This window comes from Schistocerca piceifrons, chromosome 7 (assembly GCF_021461385.2).
Source record: "Schistocerca piceifrons isolate TAMUIC-IGC-003096 chromosome 7, iqSchPice1.1, whole genome shotgun sequence".
NCBI lineage: Eukaryota > Metazoa > Arthropoda > Insecta > Orthoptera > Acrididae > Schistocerca > Schistocerca piceifrons.
This window is the reverse complement of record NC_060144.1, coordinates 277,515,384-277,542,355: the sequence shown is the minus strand read 5'-3', so window position 1 is coordinate 277,542,355 and position 26,972 is coordinate 277,515,384. Positions and strand designations below refer to the sequence as shown.

Here is a 26,972-nt window from a genome sequence, read left to right as displayed (position 1 = left end):
TCCCGCGGTTCCGGACTGCAGCGCCAGAACCGCACGGCCACCGCGGCCGGCCATTGTTTTAAAGTATCGCTCTACCCTGCATGGCGTATATTCGAATAATTTCGGATATACAACTAGAAGCTACATCTTAGAATAATGCATAACACATTCAAAATACTGAATAGGATATCTTCGATACACAGGAACCTACCACATACCATTAATACGTTGTGTTTCTGATTCACTTTATCATATTACCAGCTCTACTTTTAGGAATATTAATGGTAAACTTAATTTCATTCTCGAGTATTTCTTATTTTTTCAAGTCTTCTTCTGTCTACTACTTTAACATTAGTCTAGAGCATAAGCAATTTATGTCTCACCATAAAGTCTCTCAATAAGTGTTAGGGTGATTTTTCTTTGACGCTCTAGGACAAAAGTTACTGGTAGTAGCAAAGACTATGTCTCTGATCTCAGTATCAACACAGAGATACGTAAAATACATTCAGCATTATTTTAAAGATGTTACTACATATTTTCGGCAAGTGATGCTCCATCAAATTTGTTTAATTTCGGTAAATGAAGTTTTACAATGCTTGTTTCAGCATGTGAAGCATTAAGCCGAGTTGCCAAACAGGATGGAACTGTAGCGACGCTGTAGCGCGCTAATTCAAGCTCGCCGTGTGTGTGTGTGCTGTGCGCGTGTGTCAGTGCAGTGGTGTGCGGTCGCAATTACTTTACGCGTCGTTGGTGTAGTTCCGCGCCCAGCCTCTAGAGGCGCTGTGTTTTCTATCTTTTATATACGTTCGGTTTATTGTTATTATTCCTTGTTTTTTTTGAGTTAGTAGTAGTTCTTTGCCTCCTGACTTGTGTGGACGAGTACTGTTTCCTCTCCTAATTACGGAAGTTTTCCGAGGATTAAGGATACTCTGTATAGGCCGGAAGCAAATTTTATAGCTCCGATCTGTCCATGCATGCCGGGCGTCGCAAGATACGCGCTCGCAATAAAGTTATTGTTACTCAACTGAAGGTCTTCATTTTTCCGAATCACGTTAAGCAAAGGTCGGACAGCCACCAGTTTAGCTGTACCCGACAAGTGGTGACCCCGACGTGATCCAAGCAGAGACCGACGTGATTAAGAAGAAGCAGCCGTGAGCTACGTAAGTAACGAGCACATAATGACCGAACAGCAGGCCGTCTCCAGGATTGCAGTCCGTTTGCCGCCGTTCTGGCCCGACAACCCGGTACTCTGGTTCGCGCAGGCAGAGGCAAGTTTTAGCTGCGCTGGAATAACGGTCGAAGCAACTAAATTTGCGCTGATTGTGAGCCAACTCGACCAACGTTATGCAGCCGAGGTGCAGGACATAATCACAGCACCGCCCGAGGCTGGAGCTTATGCCAGGCTAAAATCAGAGATGATTCGACGGGTGGCCGCGTCACAAGAGGACCGGATACGTCAGGTTCTGACACAGGAAGAAATTGGCGACAGGAAGCCTTCTCAATACCTGCGACATCTACGCAGCAAAGTTGACACCGTTACTGTGCCAGACAGTCTGCTCAGAACACTGTGGAGCAGTAGGTTGCCGCCGCAAATAAAAGCCATAATCGCCTCACAAACGGACATGCCGCTGGATGACGTGGCGCAGCTAGCAGACCGGATTCAGGACGCGATCACACCGGCTCCGGTCAGCGCAGTCGCGGCGTTGGACAACAGTGCAAACAGTACCGCGTCTGTAGCACGAGCCGACCATGATTCTCTCGCTGCCAAGGTTGAGCTTTTGTGCACCCAGGTCAGTGCGCTGCTGGCACGTGACGACGACAATAATAGAAGAAGCCGTTACAGACGGCGGCGTTCGAGAAGCAGATCTTCCGGCGGTACTACCACTCCGCAAGGCGAGGTACCGTTGCGCTGGTACCACCGACGATTTGGCGATCAGGCAAGGAAGTGCACATCGCCATGCTCGCACCCAAACGCCACCGGCGGTCGACAATAGGCGCAACCGACTGCCAGTTATCCTCCAAGCGCCTGTTCGTTACCGATAGGAGTTCCGGCGTTAAGTTTTTAATAGACACGGGGTCGGACCTGAGTATCATACCACGAACAGCCATACATCGTTGCCGGCCGCCAACTGCCTTCCGTCTGACGGCTGCCAACAATTCTTCCATCGCAACATATGGCACACAGAGGATGGAGCTTAATCTCGGCCTACGTCGCGCGTACGGGTGGAATTTTACAGTGGCTGACGTCACGGAGGCGATCGTCGGGGCTGATCTTCTCGCACACTACCACCTGCTGCCGGACGTCGCGAACGCACGCTTGGTAGACAGCGTCACTGGCTTAGCAGTCACGGGTTTCCGTCGCGACGCCGCAACGCACAGTGCCAAGTTGGTCCATGCTACGGAGGGTGAGTACACTGAATTACTGCTTAACTATCCGAACTTGACCAGGCCGCCCGGCGCTCCCAGGTTCATACCACATGACACGGTGCATCACATTCAAACGACGGACGGTCCCCCAGTAGCATGCCGACCTAGGCGTCTCGCTCCGGACCGATTGAAGATAGCGAAGGCAGAATTTGACGCCATGATTCGCGAGGGCATAATGCGGCCATCTAAGAGCCCGTGGTCCTCCGCATTACATCTTGTTCCGAAGAAGGGTGGAGCTTGGCGCCCATGCGGTGACTACCGTGCGCTTAACGCGCGAACAGTGCCGGACAGATATCCCGTTCCGTTACTGAGGGATTATAATCACGCTTTACATGGTGCCACGGTGTTCACAGTTCTGGACTGCGCTAAAGCGTATACACAGATTCCGGTGGCCAATGACGACATTCCAAAGACTGCAATAATAACGCCTTTCGGTTTATTTGAAAGCAAATTTATGACTTTCGGTTTACGCAATGCCGCTCAGACCTGGCAAAGGTTTATAGACTCGGTTCTCCAGGGGCTGCCGTTCTGTTTCGCCTACCTGGACGATGTGTTAGTGTTCTCTGCTGACCACGATCGACACCGACAACATCTGCGAGAGATTTTCGAGCGGTTGGAGCGTTACTGTGTCGTCTTGAACGTGGACAAGTGTGTTTTTGGGCAGTCAGAGGTGACATTTCTTGGCCATAAGATTTCTGCTGAAGGCTCTCTTCCTCTGTCCGAGAAGGTGGACGCTATCTTGCAGCTACCCCGACCAACTACGATCAAAGAATTACGTCGTTTTGTGGGGATGCTCAATTTTTATCGACGACACCTTCCTCACGCTGCGGAGCTGCAGGAACCTTTGACGGCGGCATTATCGGGCCCTAAAGTAAATAGCAAGTCTCTGATACAGTGGACAGAGGACATGTGTTCTGCGTTCGAGGCAACAAAGAGGAGCATGGCCGACGCGGCGCTTCTCGCACACCCACGGCTCGACGCGCCATTAGCAATTGTCGTAGATGCGAGCCAGACGGCGATCGGTGCCGCGTTACAACAATGGTCCGACAACGCATGGCAGCCACTGGCGTATTATTCCCACAAGCTTTCGCCTGCACAGAGAAAATGGAGCACATATGACCGTGAGCTCCTGGCAGTATACCAGGCAGTGAAATATTTTCGCCCCCAAGTGGAAGCGCGAACTTTCACGATATATACAGACCACAAGCCACTCACGTTCGCCTTCCGTCGGAATAGTGTCAACTGCTCTCCCCGTCAATTTCATCACCTTGAGTTCGTGGCCCAGTTTACTACCGACATTAGACATATTTCTGGGATCGACAGCATTGCTGCGGATTGCCTTTCACGGATCAGCAGTGTTTCCAGGACCATAGACTTTCCTGCACTGGCACAGGCACAGAGAGACGACGAAGAACTCCTTGCCTATGTCAAAGACACGGCTTCCGCATTGCAACTGAAACTCGTTGATGTTCCGGGGGAAGATACACAGCTATACTGCGACGTTTCTCGCGGCCGACCTCGTCCCTTTCTGACGCCCGCTTTTAGAAGACAAGCCTTTGATATAGTACATGGATTGTGCCATCCCGGGGTACGCCCGACATTCCGCCTAGTATCGCAACGTTTCGTGTGGCCAGGCATGCAAAAAGACTGCCGCGAGTGGGTCCAATCTTGTCTTCAGTGCCAACGCTGCAAGATTAACCGCCATGTACACGCACCGATCGGCGATTTTCCGGATACCACCGCCCGCTTTGCCCACGTTCATTTAGATGTAGTCGGACCACTTCCACCTTCGAACGGGCAAAGATATCTGTTTACAATGATCGACCGTTTTACACGTTGGCCGGAGGCAGTGCCGGTGGATAATATCACAGCAGACACATTAGCTTCCGCTTTTGCAATGACTTGGTTGGCAAGATTTGGATGCCCACTACATATTACCACTGACCGCGGACGGCAATTTGAATCAGACCTGTTCTCACAGCTGGCCAAGTTTTGTGGTTACACCCACCATAAGACCACAAGTTATCACCCAGCAAGCAACGGAATGATCGAACGCTGGCACCGTTGTTTGAAGGCCGCGCTGATGTGCCACGAAGAAACCTGGACAACCGCACTACCAGTGGTCTTGTTAGGCTTACGGACGACTTTCAAACCAGACCTGGGGTCGTCAGCGGCAGAACTGGTTTATGGAGAAACACTGCGCCTTCCTGGTGACTTTGTAGACGCTGATGCCACAGTGACAGTGTCTACTGGCCAGCCGGATTTCTTGCGACGATTGAGGGACCATGTATCAAAGATTCGCCCTCCGAAAGCCACACGTCATGGCAAGCCGCCCACTTTCGTGCACCAGGACCTGGAACAATGTCGTCACGTCATGCTCCGCACTGAGGGCGTTAAACCGCCTCTACAAGCTCCTTATTCTGGTCCATATGAAGTGCTACGGCGCGGTGCCCACACCATGGATATCCTAGTGAACGGCAAAACTACGAATGTCGCGTTGAATCGGGTTAAACCTGCGTATGTTTTTCCTGACACCCCACTAGCGGCACCTCGTCGCAGGCATTCACCTACCGCTGTTCCAGACACTGACGCCACATCTCCGGCGCCGGCTCTTCAACATCCGCCGCCCAACGCAGCACAACATCCACCTCCTGACGTTGTTCCTCCTCCTCCGACGAGGACGACCCGTTCTGGACGTCGGGTGCACTTTCCGGCGCGGTATCTCGACGCCGACGCTCCGCTTCCGCCCGGGGGGCTGATGTAGCGACGCTGCAGCGCGCTAATTCAAGCTCGCCGTGTGTGTGTGTGTGCTGTGCGCGTGTGTCAGTGCAGTGGTGTGCGGTCGCAATTACTTTACGCGTCGTTGGTGTAGTTCCGCGCCCAGCTTCTAGAGGCGCTGTGTTTTCTATCTTTTATATACGTTCGGTTTATTGTTATTATTCCTTGTTTTTTTTGAGTTAGTAGTAGTTCTTTGCCTCCTGACTTGTGTGGACGAGTACTGTTTCCTCTCCTAATTACGGAAGTTTTCCGAGGATTAAGGATACTCTGTATAGGCCGGAAGCAAATTTTATAGCTCCGATCTGTCCATGCATGCCGGGCGTCGCAAGATACGCGCTCGCAATAAAGTTATTGTTACTCAACTGAAGGTCTTCATTTTTCCGAATCACGTTAAGCAAAGGTCGGACAGCCACCAGTTTAGCTGTACCCGACAGAACGATGATCGAAACTAAAAGAAATATGTGATACACAGTGAGCCTGAATGTATGTGAAACCACTAAGTTTGGTACCGAAGGAAAATGCTCCCAAATCTAATGCCATTATCATCGCGATCGCATGCACCACGGCTGAAATAAATAAATAGTTCATGTCTAGCGACACAGAAGCTCATTACTCATTGCTAACAATGGCGACGAGCAAAGACTTCAACAATAGTAAATGGCTGGAGGTGACGTGAACCGTTGCGTAGCATCAGTCTGAGGAATTCAACAGTCGAGTAAAGAGCCATTCGGAGCTTTCTGACAGTTGTTTGATCCTGTGAAGACTCTTACCGTCCGAGGTAAGTATCAACTGTCTTTAATTTCATTGTCTACTTGAACTGCCAGTGATTTTTCATAATATGTAGGCTGAGATGTAAAAAGTGTGCGATAACAGACGCAGTCTTTTGTATAGGCCTATTGTGGCGCTCTATGGGATTTTCGGAAGATACAGATTCTCGGCAGTCGGAAAGGTGAACATGCGTTAAGGGGAGGCAGCTATAATGCAGATAAATACGGATCCACAAAATTTTCAGTTATTTACTAATGACTGGAGAATTTGAAGGAATATAATTTCTTTTACACCTGTATTACTATAGAGGGAATGCCATGTGCTGTCGTACGCTACGGAACGAACAGGTAGCATTCACACAGCTGTCATTTGTACTCAGATGATACATGTGGAAAGATCTCCGATGTAACCGTGTGCGCATAACTGGAATCAACAGACTTAGAACTCGGAATAGTGGATAGAACTAGACACATGGGGCATTGCATTACGGATATCGTTGGGGAAATCAATATTCCGAATTCTCGAGTGTCAAGAGTGTGTCGAAATACCAAATTTCAGGGAATTACCTCTCATCGCGGAGAACGCACTGGCCGACGATCTTCACGCAACGAATGAAAGCGGCATAGTCTGTGTAGAGTTGTCAGTGCTAACAGCAAAGCAACAATGCGTGAAATAACCGTAGAAATCGACGTGGTACGTACGACGAAATATCCGTTAGGATGGTACGGCGAAATTTGTCGTTAATAGGCTACGGCAGTAGACGACCGTCGCGAATGCCTTTGCTAATAGGCGCCGTCTACATCGCCTCTCCTGGGCTCGTCACCATATCGATTAGACGCTAGGCTACTGAGAAACAGTGACGTGGTCAGATGAGTCCGAATTTCAGTAGATAAGAGCTACATCTACATCTGCATGATTACTCTGCTAGTCAAAATAAAGCGCATGGCAGTGGGTTCAATGAACCACCTTCAGGCCGGCCGGAGAGGACGTGCGGTTCTAGGCGCAACAGTCTGGAACCGGGCGACCGCTACGGTCGCAGGTTCGAATCCTGACTCGGGCATGGATGTGTGTGATGTCCTTAGGATAGTTAGGATTAATTAGTACTAAGTTCTAGGCGACTGATGACCTCAGAAGTTAAGTCGCATAGCGCTCAGAGCCATTTTGAACCACCTTCAAGCTGTCACACTACCGTTCGACTCTCGAACAGCGCGCGGGAAAAACGAGCACTTAATTTTTTTGTGCGGGCCCTGATTTCCCTTATTTTATCGTGATCATTTCTACCTATGTAGCTGGGTGCCAAAAAATGGCTTTCACGATTGTAAGAGAAAACTGGTGACTGAAATTTCATGAGAAGACCCCGTCGCAACGAAAAACGCCTTTGTTTTAATGATTGCCACTCCAATTTACGTATCATGTCTGTGGCACTATCTCCCCAACTTCGCGATAGTCAAATACGAGCTGCCCTTCTTTGTACTTTTTCGATGTCACCGCCAGTCCCATCTGAAGCGGATCCCATACCGCACAGCAATACTGCAGAATAGGGCGGACTAGCGTGGTGTAAGCAGTCTCTTTAGTAGATCTGTTGCACCTTCTAAGTGTATGTCAATGAATCGCAGTCTTTAGTTTGCTCCACCCATAACATTATTTATATGATCGTTCCAATTTAGCTTATATTGAATTGTAATTCCTAAGTATTTAGTTAAATTTATGGCCTTCAGATTTGTGTGACTCATCGCGTAATCGAAATTTAGCGGATTTCTATTAGTAGTCCTGCGAAGAACTTCACACTTTTCTTTATTCATGGTCAACTGCAAGTTTTGGCACCGTACGGACATCTTATCTAAATAATTTTGCAATTCGTTTCGGTCACCCGATTACTTTACAAGACAGTAAATGACAGCATCAACTGCAAGAACTCAAAGAGGGCTACTCAGATTGTCTCCTATGTCGTTAATATACGAGATCAGGAACAATAGAGGGCCTATAACACTTCCCGCCGGATATTACTTCTCTTTTACTCGATGACTTTCCGTCTATTACTACGAACTGTGACCTTTATGACAGGAAATCATGAATCAAGTCGCACAACTGAGGCGAAATTCCATAGGCACGCAGTTTGGTTACAAGACGCTTGTGAAAAATGGTGTCAGAAGCCTTCTCGAAATCTAAAAATATGGAATCAGTTTGACATCCCCTGTCGATAGCACTTCATGAGTATAAACAACTAGTTGTCTTCCACAACAACGATATTTTCTGAAACCGTGCTGACTATGTGTCAATAAATCGTTTCCTTCGAGGTGATTCATAATGTTTGAACACAACATATGTTCCAAAACCCAACTGCAAATCTACGTTAGTGATATGGGCCTACTACTATTTCCGTTATTGGGTATTGATGTGTCTTGAGCAATTTTCCAGTCTTTAGGTACGGATCTTTCTGTGAGCGAACGGTTGTATATAATTGATAAATATGGAGCTATTCTATCAGCATAATCTGATAGCTGATGCTAGGTTTCGAGTGTGGCGCAGACGCTATGAACCATGGTCCCAAGGCACCTACAAGGCACTGTTCAATCTGTGGTGACTACATAATGTTAATGCTTGACCACTTTAATGATTGTATGCAACAGCATTTTAACTGTTGGACAGTTGTATTAGTAAGCATACGGTCCTTCAGTTGCCGTTGTAGGCTTGTTATTAAAATTTTATCGTAGATATTAGCTATTTTCCTGATAAACGGTCCGATGTAGCTCAATGGCGCGCAGGATGTAGAGCGTTTGACGACCGTGCACCTAGTATAACAAATGTAGTGGCGGAGGACATAGTTTTACGTATGATCGAAATAGGCTTATGTCTGTTGAAGTTATTTTATTTTATTGATTTTGACGAAGCCGCTGGGCAAAGACATTTTTCATTTTTAAAATCTCATGTAAGTAATTTGTTATCACATACGTAATTTATAAGTTTATGTGTAGATTATATTACTGGTCTAGATGTTATTCTGATCTCCTTAGGACTTCTGGAGAAGGTTATATTATTATAGCAGAAACCACGGTCAAGGTTTAGGATAAACATAATTAGTGCAACTGTGGGCTGTTTTTCATTCGAGACGACTCCATAATGGTGTGGGCTGTGTTCACATCTAATGGACTGGGACCTCCGGTCCAACTGAACAGATCATTGGATGGAAATGATTATGTCCGGACACCTGGAGAACATTTTCACCGATTCATGAGTTTCAAATTCACAAACAACGATAGAATTGTCGTCACATTTGTTCACAGTTAGTACGAAGAACATTCTGGACATTTCGAGTGAATAATTTGGTCACCCACATCGCTCGACATGAATCAAACTTTTATGGGACGTAATCGAGAAGTCAGTTCGTGAATAGAATCCTATACCGGCAGTACTTTCGCAGTTCCGGACAGCTATAGAAGCACCCAAGGTTGAATGTTTCTGCATGGGACTTCCGAAGAGTTGTTGAGGACATGCCACATCGATTTTCTGCACTATGCCGGGCACAAGTAACTGCCACACGATATTAGAAGGGCATGACATTTTTCACCTCATAGTATATATAAACGGCTGGTGATCGTGATTTGTGTGTAGAATCGAAAACAGGATAAACACACAATGTTCTCGCAGAGGCGTTGCATGCCGGCGAGTCTTTACAGTGTTCCAATGAAATACCACCTCTCCTCCACACTGAGATTGTGGGGCACCGGGATTCTACGGGTTCTCATCCTGATGATCAGGTTATTCAATCCGACACCGGCACTGCATTACCTGTGTCTTCTGTACCTGATGTTGCTGTAAGTCGTTCTGAGCTGTGCTCTCCGGTTTCCGATGAGTGCAGTGGAGATGGCTCCTCTATTAAATCGGAGCTTGACGTGCCCCCAACCCTTCCACATCAAGAGTGAATGTTTTCACGGAGAGGTGTGAAACAGCGTTTTGAACCTGCATGTGCAGCGGCGCGTCGTAGAAAGGAAAACGAGGATTCCTCGGCTCCCGGTGGGGGGTATTAGAATTATACCTTCTTTCCACCGCCTCTGGACGTTGAGGAGAGAAGGGCGTGATGACTGCTTTTTCTTAGTGTTGTTTCATTGACTTTACATGTGATAACGGATGCAGGCATATACATTTCTCACCCTCAGTATTAATAGGATATGTTCCCAATAACGGCTTGCTGCATTACGCCAGTTTATTTACTATTCCCAAGCTAATATCGTGTGTTTACAAGAGGTGTTATTTGATGCGTTTTGTCTTCCTGGATACTCTATGTTTTTCAATGTCGCACCTGAAAATTCTACCGGTATGGCTTTGCTTTATCGAGATGGAATCCCGCTGACGGACTTCGAAATGTTAGATGATGGTCGCGGTACAGGCTGTAGTTTTTTTTCTTTACGCTCCGTCTGGATCTGATCGTTCATCCAACCGCGCGCTGTTTTGTAAGGAAGAAGTTGTTTATTTACTTCGACGGAACCCGTGAAAGGTTTTGTTGGGGGGGGGGGGAGGGGGAGGGGGCGATTTTAACTGCGTCTTACGTCGTGTAGATATCAGACCCCAGTTATACATATCGTCGTGAACTTAATGATACGGTGACATCTTTGCATCTCCAAGATGCTTGGGCATGCAGATATCCTACATTGGTGCTGTTTACGTTTTTTACAGCTACTTCAAGTAGCCGACTGGACCACTTTTATTTATCTTTTGTGCCCTTCATGGAAGCTAAACACTACATCTCACGGACCCCTCTCTGGAATGCATCATCGCAGAAATACGGCGGCGGACGTTCCAGTCCCAGGCGCGTTATCCCTCAATTCCAGAATGGTGAGTTACCTTTGCTAAACCTCGGATTCGAAATACACTCAAGCGTTTTAGCGCTGAAAAAGCGTGTGAAATAAGGCAAACCAGGGAATTTTATTACGCTGTCCTCTGCCATCTTTACGATAATGCTCGTGATGCCCCTTGAGAGTCTTAGACGTCCACCGTGTCAAGACAAAACTTCTACATCTCACACGTAGGCATATGGATGGTGTCGGCTTACGTTCCCACCCTCCTTCAATCGTACAGGATGAGTTGGCGTATCATCTTCTTTGGCTTCACAAACGATCTCAAGGGACGTGTCTTACTACCATTCGTTCTCTAGATGGGCGTGAGTGGTCCTCCCAATCTGCTATCGTGCGTGAACTTTACCATTACTTTCTGACCTTTACACTGAAGTGTATTCAGTCTAGCGTCTGTTGGTTTTACCTCCCTCCTTCTTAGTGTTATAATGCCAGCTCTTCAGGAAGAGTTTATCTCTGTATTCCATCACGATGACATATTTGATATTGTGGCTCGTTCCCCCTACCACAAATCGCCTTCCCAGAAAATTTTATATTCGATTTTGGGTCATGATAGGAGATACGATAACTTCTATGGTGAATGAAGTATTCCACGGAGGCCTTATCCCGCCTAGCTTTAAGGTTGCTAAAATTGTCCTGATCCCCAAGAAGTCGGGACGTTTGCGTATGGACCAGGTCCGCCCGATAACCCTCTTCAACTATGATTGTAAGATAGTGGCGCGAATGGTAAATAGCAGACTATCGGTGTTGTTGGTTGCCATCATTGCGAGCCATGTTAGTTGTCTTCTGGGTCGTACCCCCCTGAATCCCGTTGCTGAATGTCGTGATCTAATTTCGATTGCTTCCACCATTCCCGTGCCATGCGCTTTGCTTTTCATTGACTTTTACCATGCGTTCGACGGCGTTAATCATGGTTTTCTCATGCGAGTATCGACGACTGTTGGTTTTAACGATGCTGCGTGACTGTTGTTTAGCTCACTAATTACTGGTATTCGGGCGTCCATTGACGTAAATGGCCGTCTTACTTCCCCCATCGCGGTGTGTCAGGGCGTCCTTCAAGGGAGTCCATTATCTGTGTCGCTCTACGTTCTGTTTCTGGAATCCGTATGCGATCTATATCTACTCATTTGGGTGGCTGGTCGCTGTTGGGAGATAGGTTTACCGTTCGTGCGTATGCTGATGACGTTATGGTTCTTCTCCGTACCCCTGATGATATACCACGGCTGAAGGAAGTTACGGATGCTTTTTTTCGTCTTGCTGGAGCGCGGGTTAATGACCAGAAATGTCACTTACTCAGTTTGCGAGGATTTTACGCTGTTGAAATTCAATGGGCTTTTAAGGTCACCCGCAATCCATTGTTAGGTGTTATAATTGACAGTTGTCCGCTAAAGATGGCTACGAAATTTGGAAGTCTGTCACGGATAAGGTTCAGGGAGCAATCATTGAACACGAGCGTCGCTCTCTCTTACTTCTTCATAAGGCCAGGGCCATGGAAACGAATGTGTTAGGTAAGGCTTATTTTACTGCACAATTCTTTCCACTTCCTGCAATGATGTACCGCAAGTTGTAAAGTTTAGCTGGCAGGTTTATCTGGTCCAACTCTATATTTCGCTTGCGATATGGGGTCACGGCGCACCCCCCTCGCCTGGGAGGTTTGGGCCACCCTGACATTCGAGGTAAGGCTTCTGCCTTATTCATCCGTCGCACCGTTTTAACATGTCTACCCGCTCTCCAGTCATTTACAGCTCGCTTTCATGACTGTATCCAACCGGCGAGTTTAACGCCTCCAGTAGATATTAGTTGGATTAGTTATAAACTAAGGCAAGTTAAGGAATTTTTTCTTGAAGTCAGTTATTTACGAGTAAATATCCTTTCGCAGGCGAATCTCTAACTAAAAATGCTGTTTTGGCTCTCGCCAATTTCTCATAGCATTCCCTCTGTGGAAGCCCTGTCGCCAGAAACGAATTGGAAGATTGTTTGTTCTAACCTTAGCCTCCGGATTTTCCCAATGGAAGTGTCGTCCTTGCGGTACCAAGTTGTTCATGATATTGTACCTACCAACATGCGACTTTTTCGTATTGGCCTCAGTGTGACGGATCGTAGCACTCGTTCCATGAAACTGATACATTATCTCATCGGTTGATCTCCTACGGCTTCGCCGACAACTAGCTTTTCTCCTCAGGACGTCGGAGGCGGCTATCTAGGGGGAGACTCTCGTGTGTCCCGATTCAACCTTCTTTCCCCGGTCGAAGAACAATGACATCATGTGGCTTGTTGGACATTATGTCCACTACGTGATGGTGAGTGGATATCACGCAGATCCGATTGCCTTTTGTCAATATATGGCCACAGCCCATTGGACGTGGCACAGGATGCCACTTTATCCAGAGCTTTTTTCCTATATGCTGTATCTCGTTTTTCATTGACAAGGAGTTGGATGAGTCGAAATCCCCCCCCCCCCCCCCATTTTTGTGGCTACTCTTGTTTGGATTTAAATGTTCCGAGATATAGAAGCGACGGAGGAAAAAAGGTGAGGGCACGTTAAAATTAACGCCATACGTTTTTCTAATTTAACCATTTTGTTTTTATTGAAATTGCGTTTTTTGTTTTATTTTTAATTGATTGCCTTAAATAAGTGATTTTCAGGGAGAAAAAAAGCGGTAGCGTTTTGCACTAAAGATCAAAAAGCTCTAGGTGCCGGGCTAGACCCCAGCTAATGCATACATTTTATCTATAGATCATCAGCATTAGCACCGAGTACTTTTCAACAGGATTACTGGGTATGTGGGCAGAGGTTTTGTGCAACCTCTTAATTTTGGTGTGGGAACTATCCGTAATGAGGAATAATCATTAGTGGTGAACGGTATGAATGAGCAAAATGCAGTGCAAAACATAGTATTAACAACACATAACATGTGTACACATGAAATGTGGCCTCTACCTGAGAAAGTGTCTTGATTGTCTCTCCATTGGCAAAAGGGTCAGATCTAACCTATCATTTGTATATGCAGGAATGGACCTTTCCAAGAGCAGGTGACCATGAGAAAATGATTGAACTTACCACAATGCCGTTATATTCTACGACCTCGGATATGAAACTAAAAGATCTGAAAAAGGTAACGGTAAAGGCTCAATGTAGATATAGTTGTGTAGATGAAGTGAAATTTAAAGTACTTCAGGATTTCTGTTCTGTCTAATGAAGAATAGTATTAACAGTACCAGAAAATGATATAACGAGGGTGGAACTCATTTCGAGTAGGAAGGTAGGACACAAAGTTGAAGTACTATGAACTGTTCAGTGACATGGATAATCTGAACAGAATCTACAGGTTACCATCACCAACGAATGCAGCTCAGGTATACATGTTGAGTGACGAGCAGAAGTTGAAGACATGGATACAGAGTATGACGACATTGAAAGCAGGATCTAAAGCTAATAACCATGGGGATTGGAACACTGTGGTGCAGAAAGGAACAACAGATTTATGGGAGGCCGCGCGGTATTAGCCGAGCGGTCTTAGGCGCTGCAGTCATGGACTGTGCGGCTGATCCCGGCGGAGGTTCGAGTCCTCCCTCGGGCATGGGCGTGTGTGTTTGTCCTCAGGATAATTTAGGTTAGTTTGTGTATAAGCTTAGGGACTGATGGCCTTAGCAGTTAAGTCCCATAAGATTTAAAAAAAAGTTATGGGAGAATATGGTGTCGGTATTAGAAATAGAGAGGATAAAGACACCATGAGATGTGAAATAAATTTATGTTGGTAAATGCTATGCACAGTTACACAATCACAACAGAAAGAGATCTACTTGGAACAGGCTCGAATGCATAAGAAGATAGCACGTAGATTACAACTTACTGACACAGATATTTCGAAGTCATATACTGGGGTTTAAGACATACACAAAAGCATTTAGAATCAGATCACAATTTAGCAATGATGAAGAATAAGCAAAAGTTTTAAGGGAGATACTCGAACTCTGAGGTAGGGGAAGATGTTAGCTGTGGCTGTAGATGCTACGATAGTGAATACCACAGTAGGCTGTTCACTTTAAGAGGAATGGACATCTCTTAAAAGGACGATAATAGAAGGTAGGCAGAACGAACATAAGTGGAAGCGAGGTAAGGGGGAAGGAACGATGGTTAACATAAGAGACAATTTTCAGGAACGAAAAAAAGAGGAAATTATTTACAACCACCCTAGCGTGACAGTTTTATCGTGTAATTTCCTTTATTCCTACATGTATATAATACACATTACCTACCAGTTTCAGCTCTTTGTCATTATCCAACATAAATCTCATTGGTGATGTGTGTGTCACGTTTAAAAATTTCAGCAGTGATGTGTTCTTTCTCACACTACTGACTGCTAAACAGTGGTGACTAACGAAGACCTAACCAATAATCAGTGGCTGGAGGCAACGTATGCTACTGGGTAGTATCATTCTGTGGAATTAAACTTTAACGTTGTGAGCCATTCTGGAACTTACGTAAATTTTTTCCATTGAAAACTACCTTAATTATCAACTACTTTTCGTGCCATTGTCTGATGATGCTGATAGTTATTACCTTAGACTCTGAGGGCTGAGATATGAAACTGTGTGGTAATAGATGCAGCTGGCCTATAATGGAGCTCCGTGGGAAGTTCGCAACATAGAGCTTTGAATCTTGTTAGTTCGAGAGTAGTATGTCAGCTAATGGGAGACTGCTGTAAAGTGTATAAAACTGAATCTGTAACATTTCCGTTACTTAAATATGATGTAAAGTAATTACACACATGTAATTTCATTTACATCGGTGCTAAGTTGTAGGACACGATTCGTAGCGTGCACTAGACACGTTAGAGGCAACACATCGGAATTATCAGCGAGCATGATGCACATGTAGATCAGAAAGCGGCCAAACCGCCACTCTGCATAAGATAAACGGAATCTCGATGAAAATTATATTCAGTCAATGCGAGCGCCTGTGTTGTAAAATTCATAAACCTCCAGTTCTGCATCTGCGGCGAAGTGTATTTTATCGACAGTGCAAAATAAATTATTTTGCAACACTTCTCAGACCAAATATTTCACTCTGTAGCGGAATGAGAGCGAGAGTTTGAGAGTGGACTCTCCCTCCGACCCTCACCCACCACATTTTGAAATGTGACACACACACCCACATAACGAGCGCTACACATTTGAAAACAGCCAAGGGCTGAAACTGGCTAGTAATGTGAAACATATACGTGGTTCATTAAACACACTTTGCATAATAAAACTGACAGCCTACGGTGGTTTAAAAAGATTTCATCATTTAGAAGCTACTTTGAAGCTGTGAACCCAAACGTGAAGTAACTGAAAGAGGTACAAAAACCTTCAGAAAAAACCGTAGCTATGTAATTGACTTATCAATGAAATGCAGCGTGTATATAATTCAGAGGCAAGAGAAGTGGCCTCAACATTTAGAGCGTATACGGAATTCCACCGTTGATCCCAGGAGAGAGCTCGATAAGTGGAAAGCGTTTGTTGAACGTGTCCAACTGGGAAGGAGCTGTTTAGAGAAGTGACATAAGAAGAAATGGGAGTCGGTTTGGAAGACACAGAGGGCTGATTAACAGTGTCAGAGGGTAACCAAGCTACTGAAAAATCGTAACTAAATATTGAACAAGGAATAGATAATATTCCTTCAGTACTTCTAGAATCCTTATGTAGGATCTACTATACTCGTATTTTAACGATGTGTTGTAATTAGTACTAACTTAAATTTTTAACTAAATTCTTCAAGCCTATCATGCTAATTCCGATACTGCTAACACTTTATGAATGTTCGGCACTTATATGGAATACTTCCAGAAATAGAGAAACAGAGTAACAGTCAATGCTGCGCTACCTGTACTCTTGGGAATTACGTGAACTAACGAGGTATCCCGGTTGTCATTTCCAATGAAACATATAAGTATGATATTATTCAGTACCTCAGTCTTTATTTCGGTAGCTTCTGATCACTCGTTGTCCTCGTCAAAAACAAATCATCAGAAATTCAAGGAAAAGCGCAAATGCAGCTCATAAGACGCCCGAGCTGTTGTATACGCCGTCGACATTTGCAGATCATGGTTGGCGAGCTGATTCACGACTTTGGAATATAAGACATTCGACCACGCCAGACATTCACCCAGAACGCATTCGGGCACGGTGGACACGCTCTGTGCCTCGTAATGAATATGCGCCCACAAAGTCCTCAATCGTGTCTTTTGAACACCTCACTACGCTAATTCACTTTGGGGACAATCATGACGCAAAAACTAGTAAACGCCATGAGAGGGAGCGTTCAATATGGTTGAGTGGAGGTGATGGGGACGATTTGCTGTAGAAATGTTATAGCGTATAGTACTTGACACAGGTCTTCTCTGACGCAGATGTTTCGCCGTTTGTGCCCTTGCATCCGCCGGCGTGCCGCTGATCGTGACGAGCGGAAGAAGCTGAAGAAGAACAAGAAGGCGCAGGTAGGTAGTGGCTCTCTACGTCACACCAATAGCATACAAAACTTACTCTCGGCAGGATATCTCTCCCTGTATCATACTTAGTTGCTTGATCCAAAAACTTTATATACATCATTAAATGACGATTTGCGTGTGGCCATCGATGTGGCTATTGCCAATATCAACTTTCGTTTTCCACCCTCGGACAGGCAACACGCCAAATGTGTTTGCAAGATTAACTACCTAGTAGATGAGAATTTTTGATGCTGTAGGTGAAGGTAGGTCGGCAATATGGTAGGGCTGTCTTTCATTTGTGGTAAAAAATGTTCAAATGTGTGTGAAATCTTATGGGACTTCACTGCGAAGGTCATCAGTCCCTAAGCTTACACACTACTTAACCTAAATTATCCTAAGTACAAACACACACACCCATGCCTGAGGGAGGACTCGAAGCTCCGCCAGGACCAGCCGCACATTAGTCGGACATTAAGCGGAACTCGATGTGTAAAAGTGCATTTCGAGATATTTTACCCTTTCACTGCAATGACCGGATGCTACACAATTTTATTCTCTATTATTATACGAGATTATCTCCGGTTGTTGGAGCTAAATGCCACTGATAATTATTTAGTAGGTATGCGAATAAATATCATGCGAATAGCAGAAGAAAAGCATCAGCCATATTATGTTTGGTGAAGACCTGGGATTTTCAGTCGACGGCTTGGGCTTGCACCCTTCTCAGACAAACTACGGGAAAGCAGGTTAAGATGATACGGACACGTTAAGCAAATTAAAGCAGACTAAGCGGCAAAAGTAGCTATGCACCTGGGCACAAATGGCCGACGACCTCGTGGCATATCCAAGACACAATGGCTGGACCGTATCAATAGAGATACGGAGTTCATCAATTCCACCTACACAGAAGCACCTGACAGACCCGAATGGAGTCAGATGTACCAACAAGACGACGCTGCTAGCGCGGGATAAACGCTAGAAATCAGTAAAACAAGCCTTCGATTTTTCAAAGGAGTCACCTCACTCACACCATTCTTACTATGCTTACACTGCACTATATTGGCAGTAAATAATTAATACGAACTTCCACTTTGGTTCCTGACAGTTGGTTCTCCTTCATAGAAGAGTCAGTGACTTTCTCAAATGCCTACGTGTTCTGCCTGGCGTCAGCATATGCCGAGTACGAATGCTTAAAGGATAAATGAACAACTGACATAACCAACAGAAGTAATGAGACCTGTCCTGGTACAGATGTAGAAAGGACAATGCGCCAGCTATAGACGGTGCAGACCAGCTACTGCTAGGATCTCGCTTACTGGACGCTGAGAATTTGCTCGCTTTTCGTGACTAGCTGCTACCATACCCACATTTAGGGCTTGATAACTACAGTTGGTCTCACACTCATTACCGTCGATAATTCTGTCGTTGACGACGTAAACAGGCACTACACCCTATAGGACCTCGCGAGACGAATCTACAATCTACAGTCGCAGTTACAGCAACGTGCATACATGTCGAAGGAAATGAGTATGAATAAAATAAACTTTCCCCATTTGGGAAGGTGATCCTTTACAACACAAACTAATCGTAGTGACACACATTATTAAAATCTTTCATGCCGCAAAAAAAACTGTCGTTGCATTCAGCGAAACGCCTTACTGTATCGGCACAGATGGCACAATTTTATCAAAGTCAACTCATACCATAAGAAAATGTTCGTATTAGGGATGCACGATGATGGCAAAGCTTCGATGCTGATTTATTTTTCAACGCTCACGTCTGCGCATCGATGGCCGACAACAACCGACGATAAATATTGAATTTGGAGAATGATGTTAATAGCTGTTATTTACTTGTAGAACTCACTGAGTCTGTCTTCACTCTCATTCCTAACACCAAGCCCATATTCTCCAGTAACCCTTCTACTCGTTCCCCTATAACCGCATTCCAGTCCCCCATTACTAACAGTGTTTCATCCCCTATTACTTACTGAAATACCCGTTCACTATATTCATACACTTCATCTCCTCATTGTCAGCTTTCGACGTCGGCATGTGTTCATCTACTATTATTTTCGATAATTATTGGTGTCTATTCTGATGAGAACAACCCTATCACTGAACTGTTCGCGGCAATACACTCTCTGTCCAACGTTCCTATTCACAACGAATCCTACTGCCATCATACCTATCACTGCTGCTGTTGATATTATCCTATATTCAACTGACTATAAATTGTTGTCTTCCTTCCATTTACTTCATTGACCCCCACTATATCGAGATTATGCCTTTGCATTTCCAGTTTCAGAATTTATAGCTTCTCTACCATGTTCAGACTTCTGACATAATCACATCCGGCTCTCAGAACATTATCCATTCGTCCGTGACTTAATCTTTTTCTCATGGTCACCTCCATCTTCGCAGTCTCCGGGGTCTTTTGCCAGTGGGGAGAGCATCATGACACTTTTTCAATTCACAGTCCACAGATTCTGTGGATACACATAATGCGTCTATAATGCAGCGTTTTCCATTGCTTTCTGCTTCCTCTAACCGTTGATCATTGCTTATGTTCCACCTTTGTAGGCAGCTTTCCGCCCCAAGGGCAAGAGTGTGCCCTGAACGTCAGTCCGCTCCTCCGGCCTCTTTGACAAAGTCGTTTTCAGAATAAGGTTTAGTTCTTTTGCCGGAAGTCTTCTGCCGTAAGAGCTGCAAAGGAGGTGCCACAACTGACTATGACAAACTGTACGCAGCAACTCAAATCATCCAGTTATCCTATGCAACCCTAAAACGTTACTGATTCATCTTCTGGAGTGGCGCAAAAAGTTGCAACCATGTTAATGGACAGAAGAGTCTAGTGGCCCTCATTGGCTGCAGTATTTAGCTGTGTAACACTTCGACTGTGGTTACCTCGTTTTGAAGTAACCCATTTTAACTACACAAATTCAAATGTATAATTTCACGTACACCTTAAAATAGTAAATTGGTGAGCACCCCATACGACCTGATTAACGTAGCTTCACCAGAACACACTGACAAAAAATCTGCAGCACTAACGACGAGTTAGATGACATAAACAAAAGTTGGTAGCCGTCTTTCTACATCTGAAACAAGATGACTATTTAAATTTCGCACCCGTCACCTGAGAGTGGCGTTAGTAGCAGCGCTATGAGCTTTCAATCACGTTTCCTTTAAATACAGGCTGTAACGGTCGTAAAAGTTAATTATTTTTGAGACGAGACATCGTTAGTAGATGACATTAAAGAACGTCGTTATCAACACCTCACTTAGAATAGGACCATGTGATAGAGCTACGAGAAGCTGGATGTTCCTTCTGCAATATTGCAGAGATATTTGGAAAGAATGTAGCTGCTGTACTTGATTTCTGGCAGAGATGGTCACGAAAACGTACGGTCGCAAGAAGACCAGGCCCCGAATGGGCAAGTGACACGACTGAGTGAGAAGACCATCGTGTGTGGCGTATGGCGCTCACGTGTAGTGCTGACTCAGCAGCAGCAATATGAGCAACAATATCGTTTACTTCAAGGATATCGCCGAGCCAGACAACCTGTAACGTGCATTCCACTGACCCTTAAACACAGTTATATACGACTTCCGTAGATTTAGGGGAAAGCTCATCGTATGGCACGGTGGAATACTGTAGTGTTTCATGACGAAATCTTGTTCTACCTCCAATCTAGTGTTGGTCGTGAGTTGTTTAGAAGGAAGAGCCAGTTGAGGTCTTGCAAGCAGTCTGTCTGTGTGCTTGATCCATTAGAGCAACACCTAGAGCTACCGTCTGAGGGGCAATTTCATATCACAGTTGGAGCGCTGTCTTGGTTATCCCACTCACCCTGACCGCAAATTTGTACATCAGTCTGTTGATCTGACGTTTTGTGCTGGCATTCATGTACAGCATTCAAGGCTTTGTTTCATAAATGATTCATTCTCGCCCACATACCGCTGTTGTAACCTAAAATAATGTTCAGCGTTTCGACATAATATCTTGGCCCGCTCAAACACCAGATCTGTCTCCAGTCGATCATATGGGGCATTATCCATCGACAACTCCAGTGTTATCTACAGCTATCTGTAACGGTCCTTGTATTGACTGACCAGGTGACACAGGTATCGATCTCCATTCCACAAACAGATATGTGGCATGTGTATAACACAATGCACACACCTTTGCATGTATCATTAAAATTTCTGGTGGCCTTTTCACGCTTCCATTAACCTGTGATCTTGTAATATCTATCAGATAATATTTTACTTAGACAAATGTATTATCGCATTTTCATTAATAAGCAATAATTATATTTTCGTATTTCACTTTTTCTCTTGTCAGTGAATATACAGAAATAGTTATTACAAGCACGTAGTCTGAACCAGTACTACATACAAGAAAGTCAATCCTAATACAGAATATCCTTCTGCTTCCAGACTTGTGATGTCTCTGACACCATGTGCAGTGCCTACTCTGCCCCTGCCGAACAGCAGCCGCTGCCACCGACGCTGCCACGCCCGCCTTCACCGCCGCCGCCGCCGCCTCCCAGCACCTTAGGCGGCGAGACCACAACTACTGATGAGCTGCTGCCCACCACCAACTTGGGCAGTGGCGATGTTAATGTTGCTGATGACTCTCTGGCCCCCACCACCTCGCCTAGTGGAGATAGTAATGCTGCTGAGTTGCAGCCCCCCACCTCCTTTTGCAATGGAGACAACACTGCCGCCGATGAACCGTCTCACCCCACTGTCTTCGAAGGCAGTGACAGCACATCCACTAATGAACTGCTGACCCCCACTGTCTTGCACAGTGACGATATTATTACTGCTGAATTGCAGCCCCCCACGACACTGGACTGTGGCAACAAGGCTGCCAACGATGAACCTCCGCATCCCACCATCTTGGATGTTCGCGATGCCACATCCACTAGTGAGCCGCTGCCTCCCAGCAACCCTGGCAGTTGCGACACTAATACTGATGTCTTGCACAGTGTCGACATTATTACTGCTGAACTGCAGCCCCCCACGACACTGGACAGTGGCAACAAGGCGGCCAACGATGAACCACCGCATCCCACCATCTTGGATGCTCTCGATGTCACATCCACTAGTGAGCCGCTGCCTCCCAGCAACCCTGGCAGTTGCGACACTAATATTGATGTCTTGCACAGTGACGATATTATTACTGCTGAACTGCAGCCCCCCACGACACTGGGCAGTGGCAACAAGGCTGCCAACGATGAACCACCACATCCCATCATCTTGGATGCTCTCGATGCCACATCCACTCCTGACCTGATTCTGCCCACCGCCTTGGGCACTGGCAATACTATTCCTGCTGAGTCACTGCCACCCACCACATTGGGCAACTTCAACAACGCTGCCAATGATGAAGTATTGAATCTCACCATCTTCCAGGATGGTGTCACCACCGCTGAATTATCTTCACTGCTCCATGCAGCTGATGTTGCACCATCAGCCCTACAGGGTGCGCTTCTCACTGGCCCTCCCCCAAAGCAAGCGTTCCCTAAGATTTCCAAAAAGAAAAGTCTATCTGATCAGCTGGTATATCTTCAAGGCCCTCCACCTTTTCCCGCTTTTGGAAATAAAATGTAATGTGTCAGTTTGAGCTTGGAACTCAAAATTAATAAAGTTTATGAAAGCATCTTTGTTATTAATGTTGAATTTTATGGCTTGTATTGCAAAATGTGTTGCTGAATCTTTGATGTCAGATGTAATCTCATGTATCATCCCACGTACACATGTGGGATAGTACTGCGCCAGCCTTCAGAAACGACCAAACTCCTAAATGAAACGATTAGACACTACAGAAACACAGTGACACAATAAAGTGAGAGCAACGTCGCACTGCAGAAATCAGTACCTTAGTTTCACTCAGTTGTACTCAAGAAGCGCATGACAAGAATTGCTACTTGATTTCTATCGTGGAAGTACGTTACTCGACTGTACATATAAAATTACACCTAAGATAACCAGCTGGTTTAAACTTCTGTATTGAAAATATCGTATGTACAGGTCACAAACGAGACACTTTTACTGGGAAGTTGACATTCTCATTATATCCCGCACTACGTACCAGTATAAAGACGTTGTGCACTGTAAAATTGCCACAGATACTAATATCCCGCACTACGTACCAGTATAAAGACGTTGTCCACTGTAAATTTGCCACAGATACTATTATTCGTTTCAGGGGCTAGTGGTAGCTACCGGAATATGATAATTACACTACTGGCCAATAAAATTGCTACACCACGAAGATGACGTGCTAACCGACAGGAAGAAGAAGCTGTGATATGCAAATGATTAGCTTTTCAGAGAATTAACACAAGGTTCGCGCCGGTGGCGACACCTTCAACGTGCTGACATGAGGAAAGTTTCCAACCGATTTCTCATACACAAACAGCAGTTCATCGGCGTTGCCTGGTGAAACGTTGTTGTGATGCCTCGTCTAAGGACGAGAAATGCGTACCATCACGTTTCCGACTTTGATAAAGGATGGATTGTAGCCTATCGCGATTGCGGTTTATCGTATCGCGAAATTGCTGCTCGCGTTGGTCGAGATCCAATGACTGTTAGCAGAATATTAAATCAAAATGGTAATACGGAACTCCGTGCTGGATCCCAACGGCCTCGTATCACTATCAGTCGAGATGACAGGCAACTTATCCGCATGGCTGTAACGGATCGTTCAGCCACGTCTCGATCCCTGAGTCAACAGATGGGGACTTTTGCAAGACATCAACCATCTGCACGAACAAATCGACGACGTTTGCAGCAGCATTGACTATCAGCGCGGAGACCATGGCTGCGGTTACCCTTGACGGTGCATCACAGACACGAGTGCCTGCGATGGTGTACTCAACGACGAACCCGGGTGCACGAATGGCAACACGTCATTTTTTCGGATAAGTACAGGTTCTGTTTACAGCATCATCTTGGTCGCATCCGTGTTTGGCGACATCGTGGTGAACGCACATTGGAAGCGTGTATTCGTCATCGCCTTACTTGCGTACCACCCGGCGTGATGGTAAGGGGTGCCATTGGTTACACGTCTCGGTCACCTCTCTTGTTTGCATTGACGGCACTTTGAACAGCGGACGTTACATTTCAGATGTGTTACGACCCGTGGTTCTACCCTTCATTCGATCCCTGTGAAACCCTACATTTCAGGAGGATAATGCTCGACCGCATTTTGCAGGTCCTGTATGGGCCTTTCTGGATACAGAAAATGTTCGACTACTGCCCTGGCCAGCACTATGTCCAGATCTCTCACCAACTGCAAATGTCTGATCAATGGTGGCCGAGCAACTGGCTCGTCACAATACGCCAGTCACTACTCTTAATGAACTGTCGTATCATGTTGAAGCTGCATGGGCAGCTGTACTTCTACACGCCATCCAAGCTCTGTTTGACTCAATGCCCAGACGTATCAAGGCCGTTATTACGGCAAGAGGTGGTTGTTCTGGGTACTGATTTCTCAGGATCTATGCACCCAAATTGCGTGAAAATTTAATCACATGACAGTTCTAGTATAATATATTTGTCCAATGAATACCCGTTTATCTTCTTCATTTCTTCTTGGTGGGGCAATTTTAATGACCAGTAGTGTATGATATTAATAATGCATCTGACTATCACAATATCTGGAAGGTTTGTACGAACCTCAGCTGCAATGGAAAATGCTATGCACTATAGTATACGTTGGATAGAAAATCAGATACTCGAATTCACAACTCACAGCAACAAAATATACTCTTCCATTGTACTACTCTGCTACACGACAGTTCTCTCGCTAATCAACGGTGAAACGGAAATGTTCAAGTCTTTTATATAAAAAAAAAAGGATGAGACGTCGTGCTTGATAGTAACGTATAAATATCTTTCCACTCCAAAATTACAACCACGTTGTGTATAACCTGCTAAACGCAGCGTGCTAGACAGCACTTTTAAATAATATTTATTTTGTGTCGCACTTTTAGAGATATGATTCACTCTCTTTCTATAATTTACGTTATGAACCACACATATCCTCTCTACGTAGCCACCATGAGGACAAAAAAGAAGGGAGGAGGCACCGCAGATTTATGTTGTACGTTCTATTGAAGCCAGAGGTGGTGGGCCCTTCCACTACTTTAAGTAGCCGCAAACATTAGCAGTCCACTGTTTACGACTGCTTCATGCTCCGTAATTACGTCGCGAGCGCCAAGGAAGGCAATTTCGAACTTTTACTGTTCCGGAATACGCATTTTCTCAGGAAAAACAACACGTTTGGCATCGTTAATCTAACTTGCTATTTTTTATGTGATATATTTCGAATAACAAGAAGAGGAGAATGTAGTGTGAAAGGGATGCTTTCGTAATGCATTTTATTCAAGACGTTTTTATATTTGTATTGATAGTAAATGAAGATGGACCACCGAAACCAGTGCTTGTTAGCTACTGGAATTACTTTTTGTTCGTCATATTTCCAGCTTTTAACTCGTATGTACAACGTTTTTAATGTTCGAGATTGCAAAAAACTTTCATATGTGTCCTTTATTAGCCCATAGTCGTGTGCAGCGAGGAAAGAAGGAATGCATCCCATCGTAACTTGTGCATGTCAATGAAGCTAACGATTGCCGAAAGGTCAAAGAAACTGAACAACAAATCCTCCAGAACTTCCGCATTCCACAGTGTTGTGAGATAATGGATATAGGCGAATGTAGACTTGTGAGAGATAGACAGTTTTCAACAAACAGAAAGCGCAATAGAGTAGCTCAAGTGGAAAGGAACACTTCCTATTTAAATTTCTGCAGCCTACACTGTTGGCATTTCTGTGTAGGTGGCACTTACGTGATTTTATTTCGGTGATTAAAAAATAGAGTCGAATGCATGCACTGGGTAGCCGAGAGAGCTAGTTCATGGCGATTCGATCAACCAAGTTATTGAATGTACTGAACATGCTGCAAACCACTACAGGGGGCTTCTGTGTCAGGAGTCTCATCCAGTGTGGCGTGAATTGCCCTCGCTGTTTATTGACTGGATAGCCACTGAATTGCTATTTATTTATTTAATGGGATAATAATAATTATTAAAAAGTGGCAACTTTATTTAAGCACTGTTTTTACTCTTTCGATTGTTCCCAGTCAGCGATAGTGCAATGCTGTTCGCTTTGGAGAATACACATTTTATAAGAACTATTTGGTCCAGGAAACACTTTTGTGATCGCGGTTTGCAATTCAGACGGTATTCGCGTAATTGTACTGATTAAAAGTTATCGTTTCCGAAAGACGCAGGTTCGATTAAAGCTGTGTGCACTTTTGCGCGTATAATGAAAATATTCATAACACGTCGCGTAACAAAAAGAAACATGCGAATCACAACCGTGATCAAACGAAGAAAATATATGATAACATAAATGTTCTTCGCTGTTATTCAGGGCAGGCTCAGATTAGACCTTGGAATTTTTAGTTATAGGAAATAACAAGACGTTACACTTTAGAGATATTTGTGTTGAATAACTTGTATTTACTTTCTCTCTCTCTCCTTCTTACAGCCTTTATACCTTCACATCGATTAAGGAACTTTTCTTTCTCTAGCGACCAGTACGAGAACAAAATTCAGACTCAACAAAATGTCTTACATCGAATTATTACATGCTTAACCCTTAACAGTCATATATAGTTTCGTAG

General features: G+C 45.0%; 1 protein-coding gene across 1 annotated transcript; it reads left to right on the top strand.

Annotated features, from left to right (window-relative positions):
• Positions 1-1,728: 1,728 nt before the first annotated feature.
• LOC124805628 (uncharacterized protein PB18E9.04c-like) lies at positions 1,729-22,893 on the top strand. The gene is made up of 2 exons (XM_047266196.1): positions 1,729-1,877; positions 21,828-22,893. The coding sequence occupies exons 1-2, from the start codon at positions 1,729-1,731 to the stop codon at positions 22,891-22,893; spliced, it is 1,215 nt and encodes a 404-aa protein (XP_047122152.1).
• Positions 22,894-26,972: the final 4,079 nt, after the last annotated feature.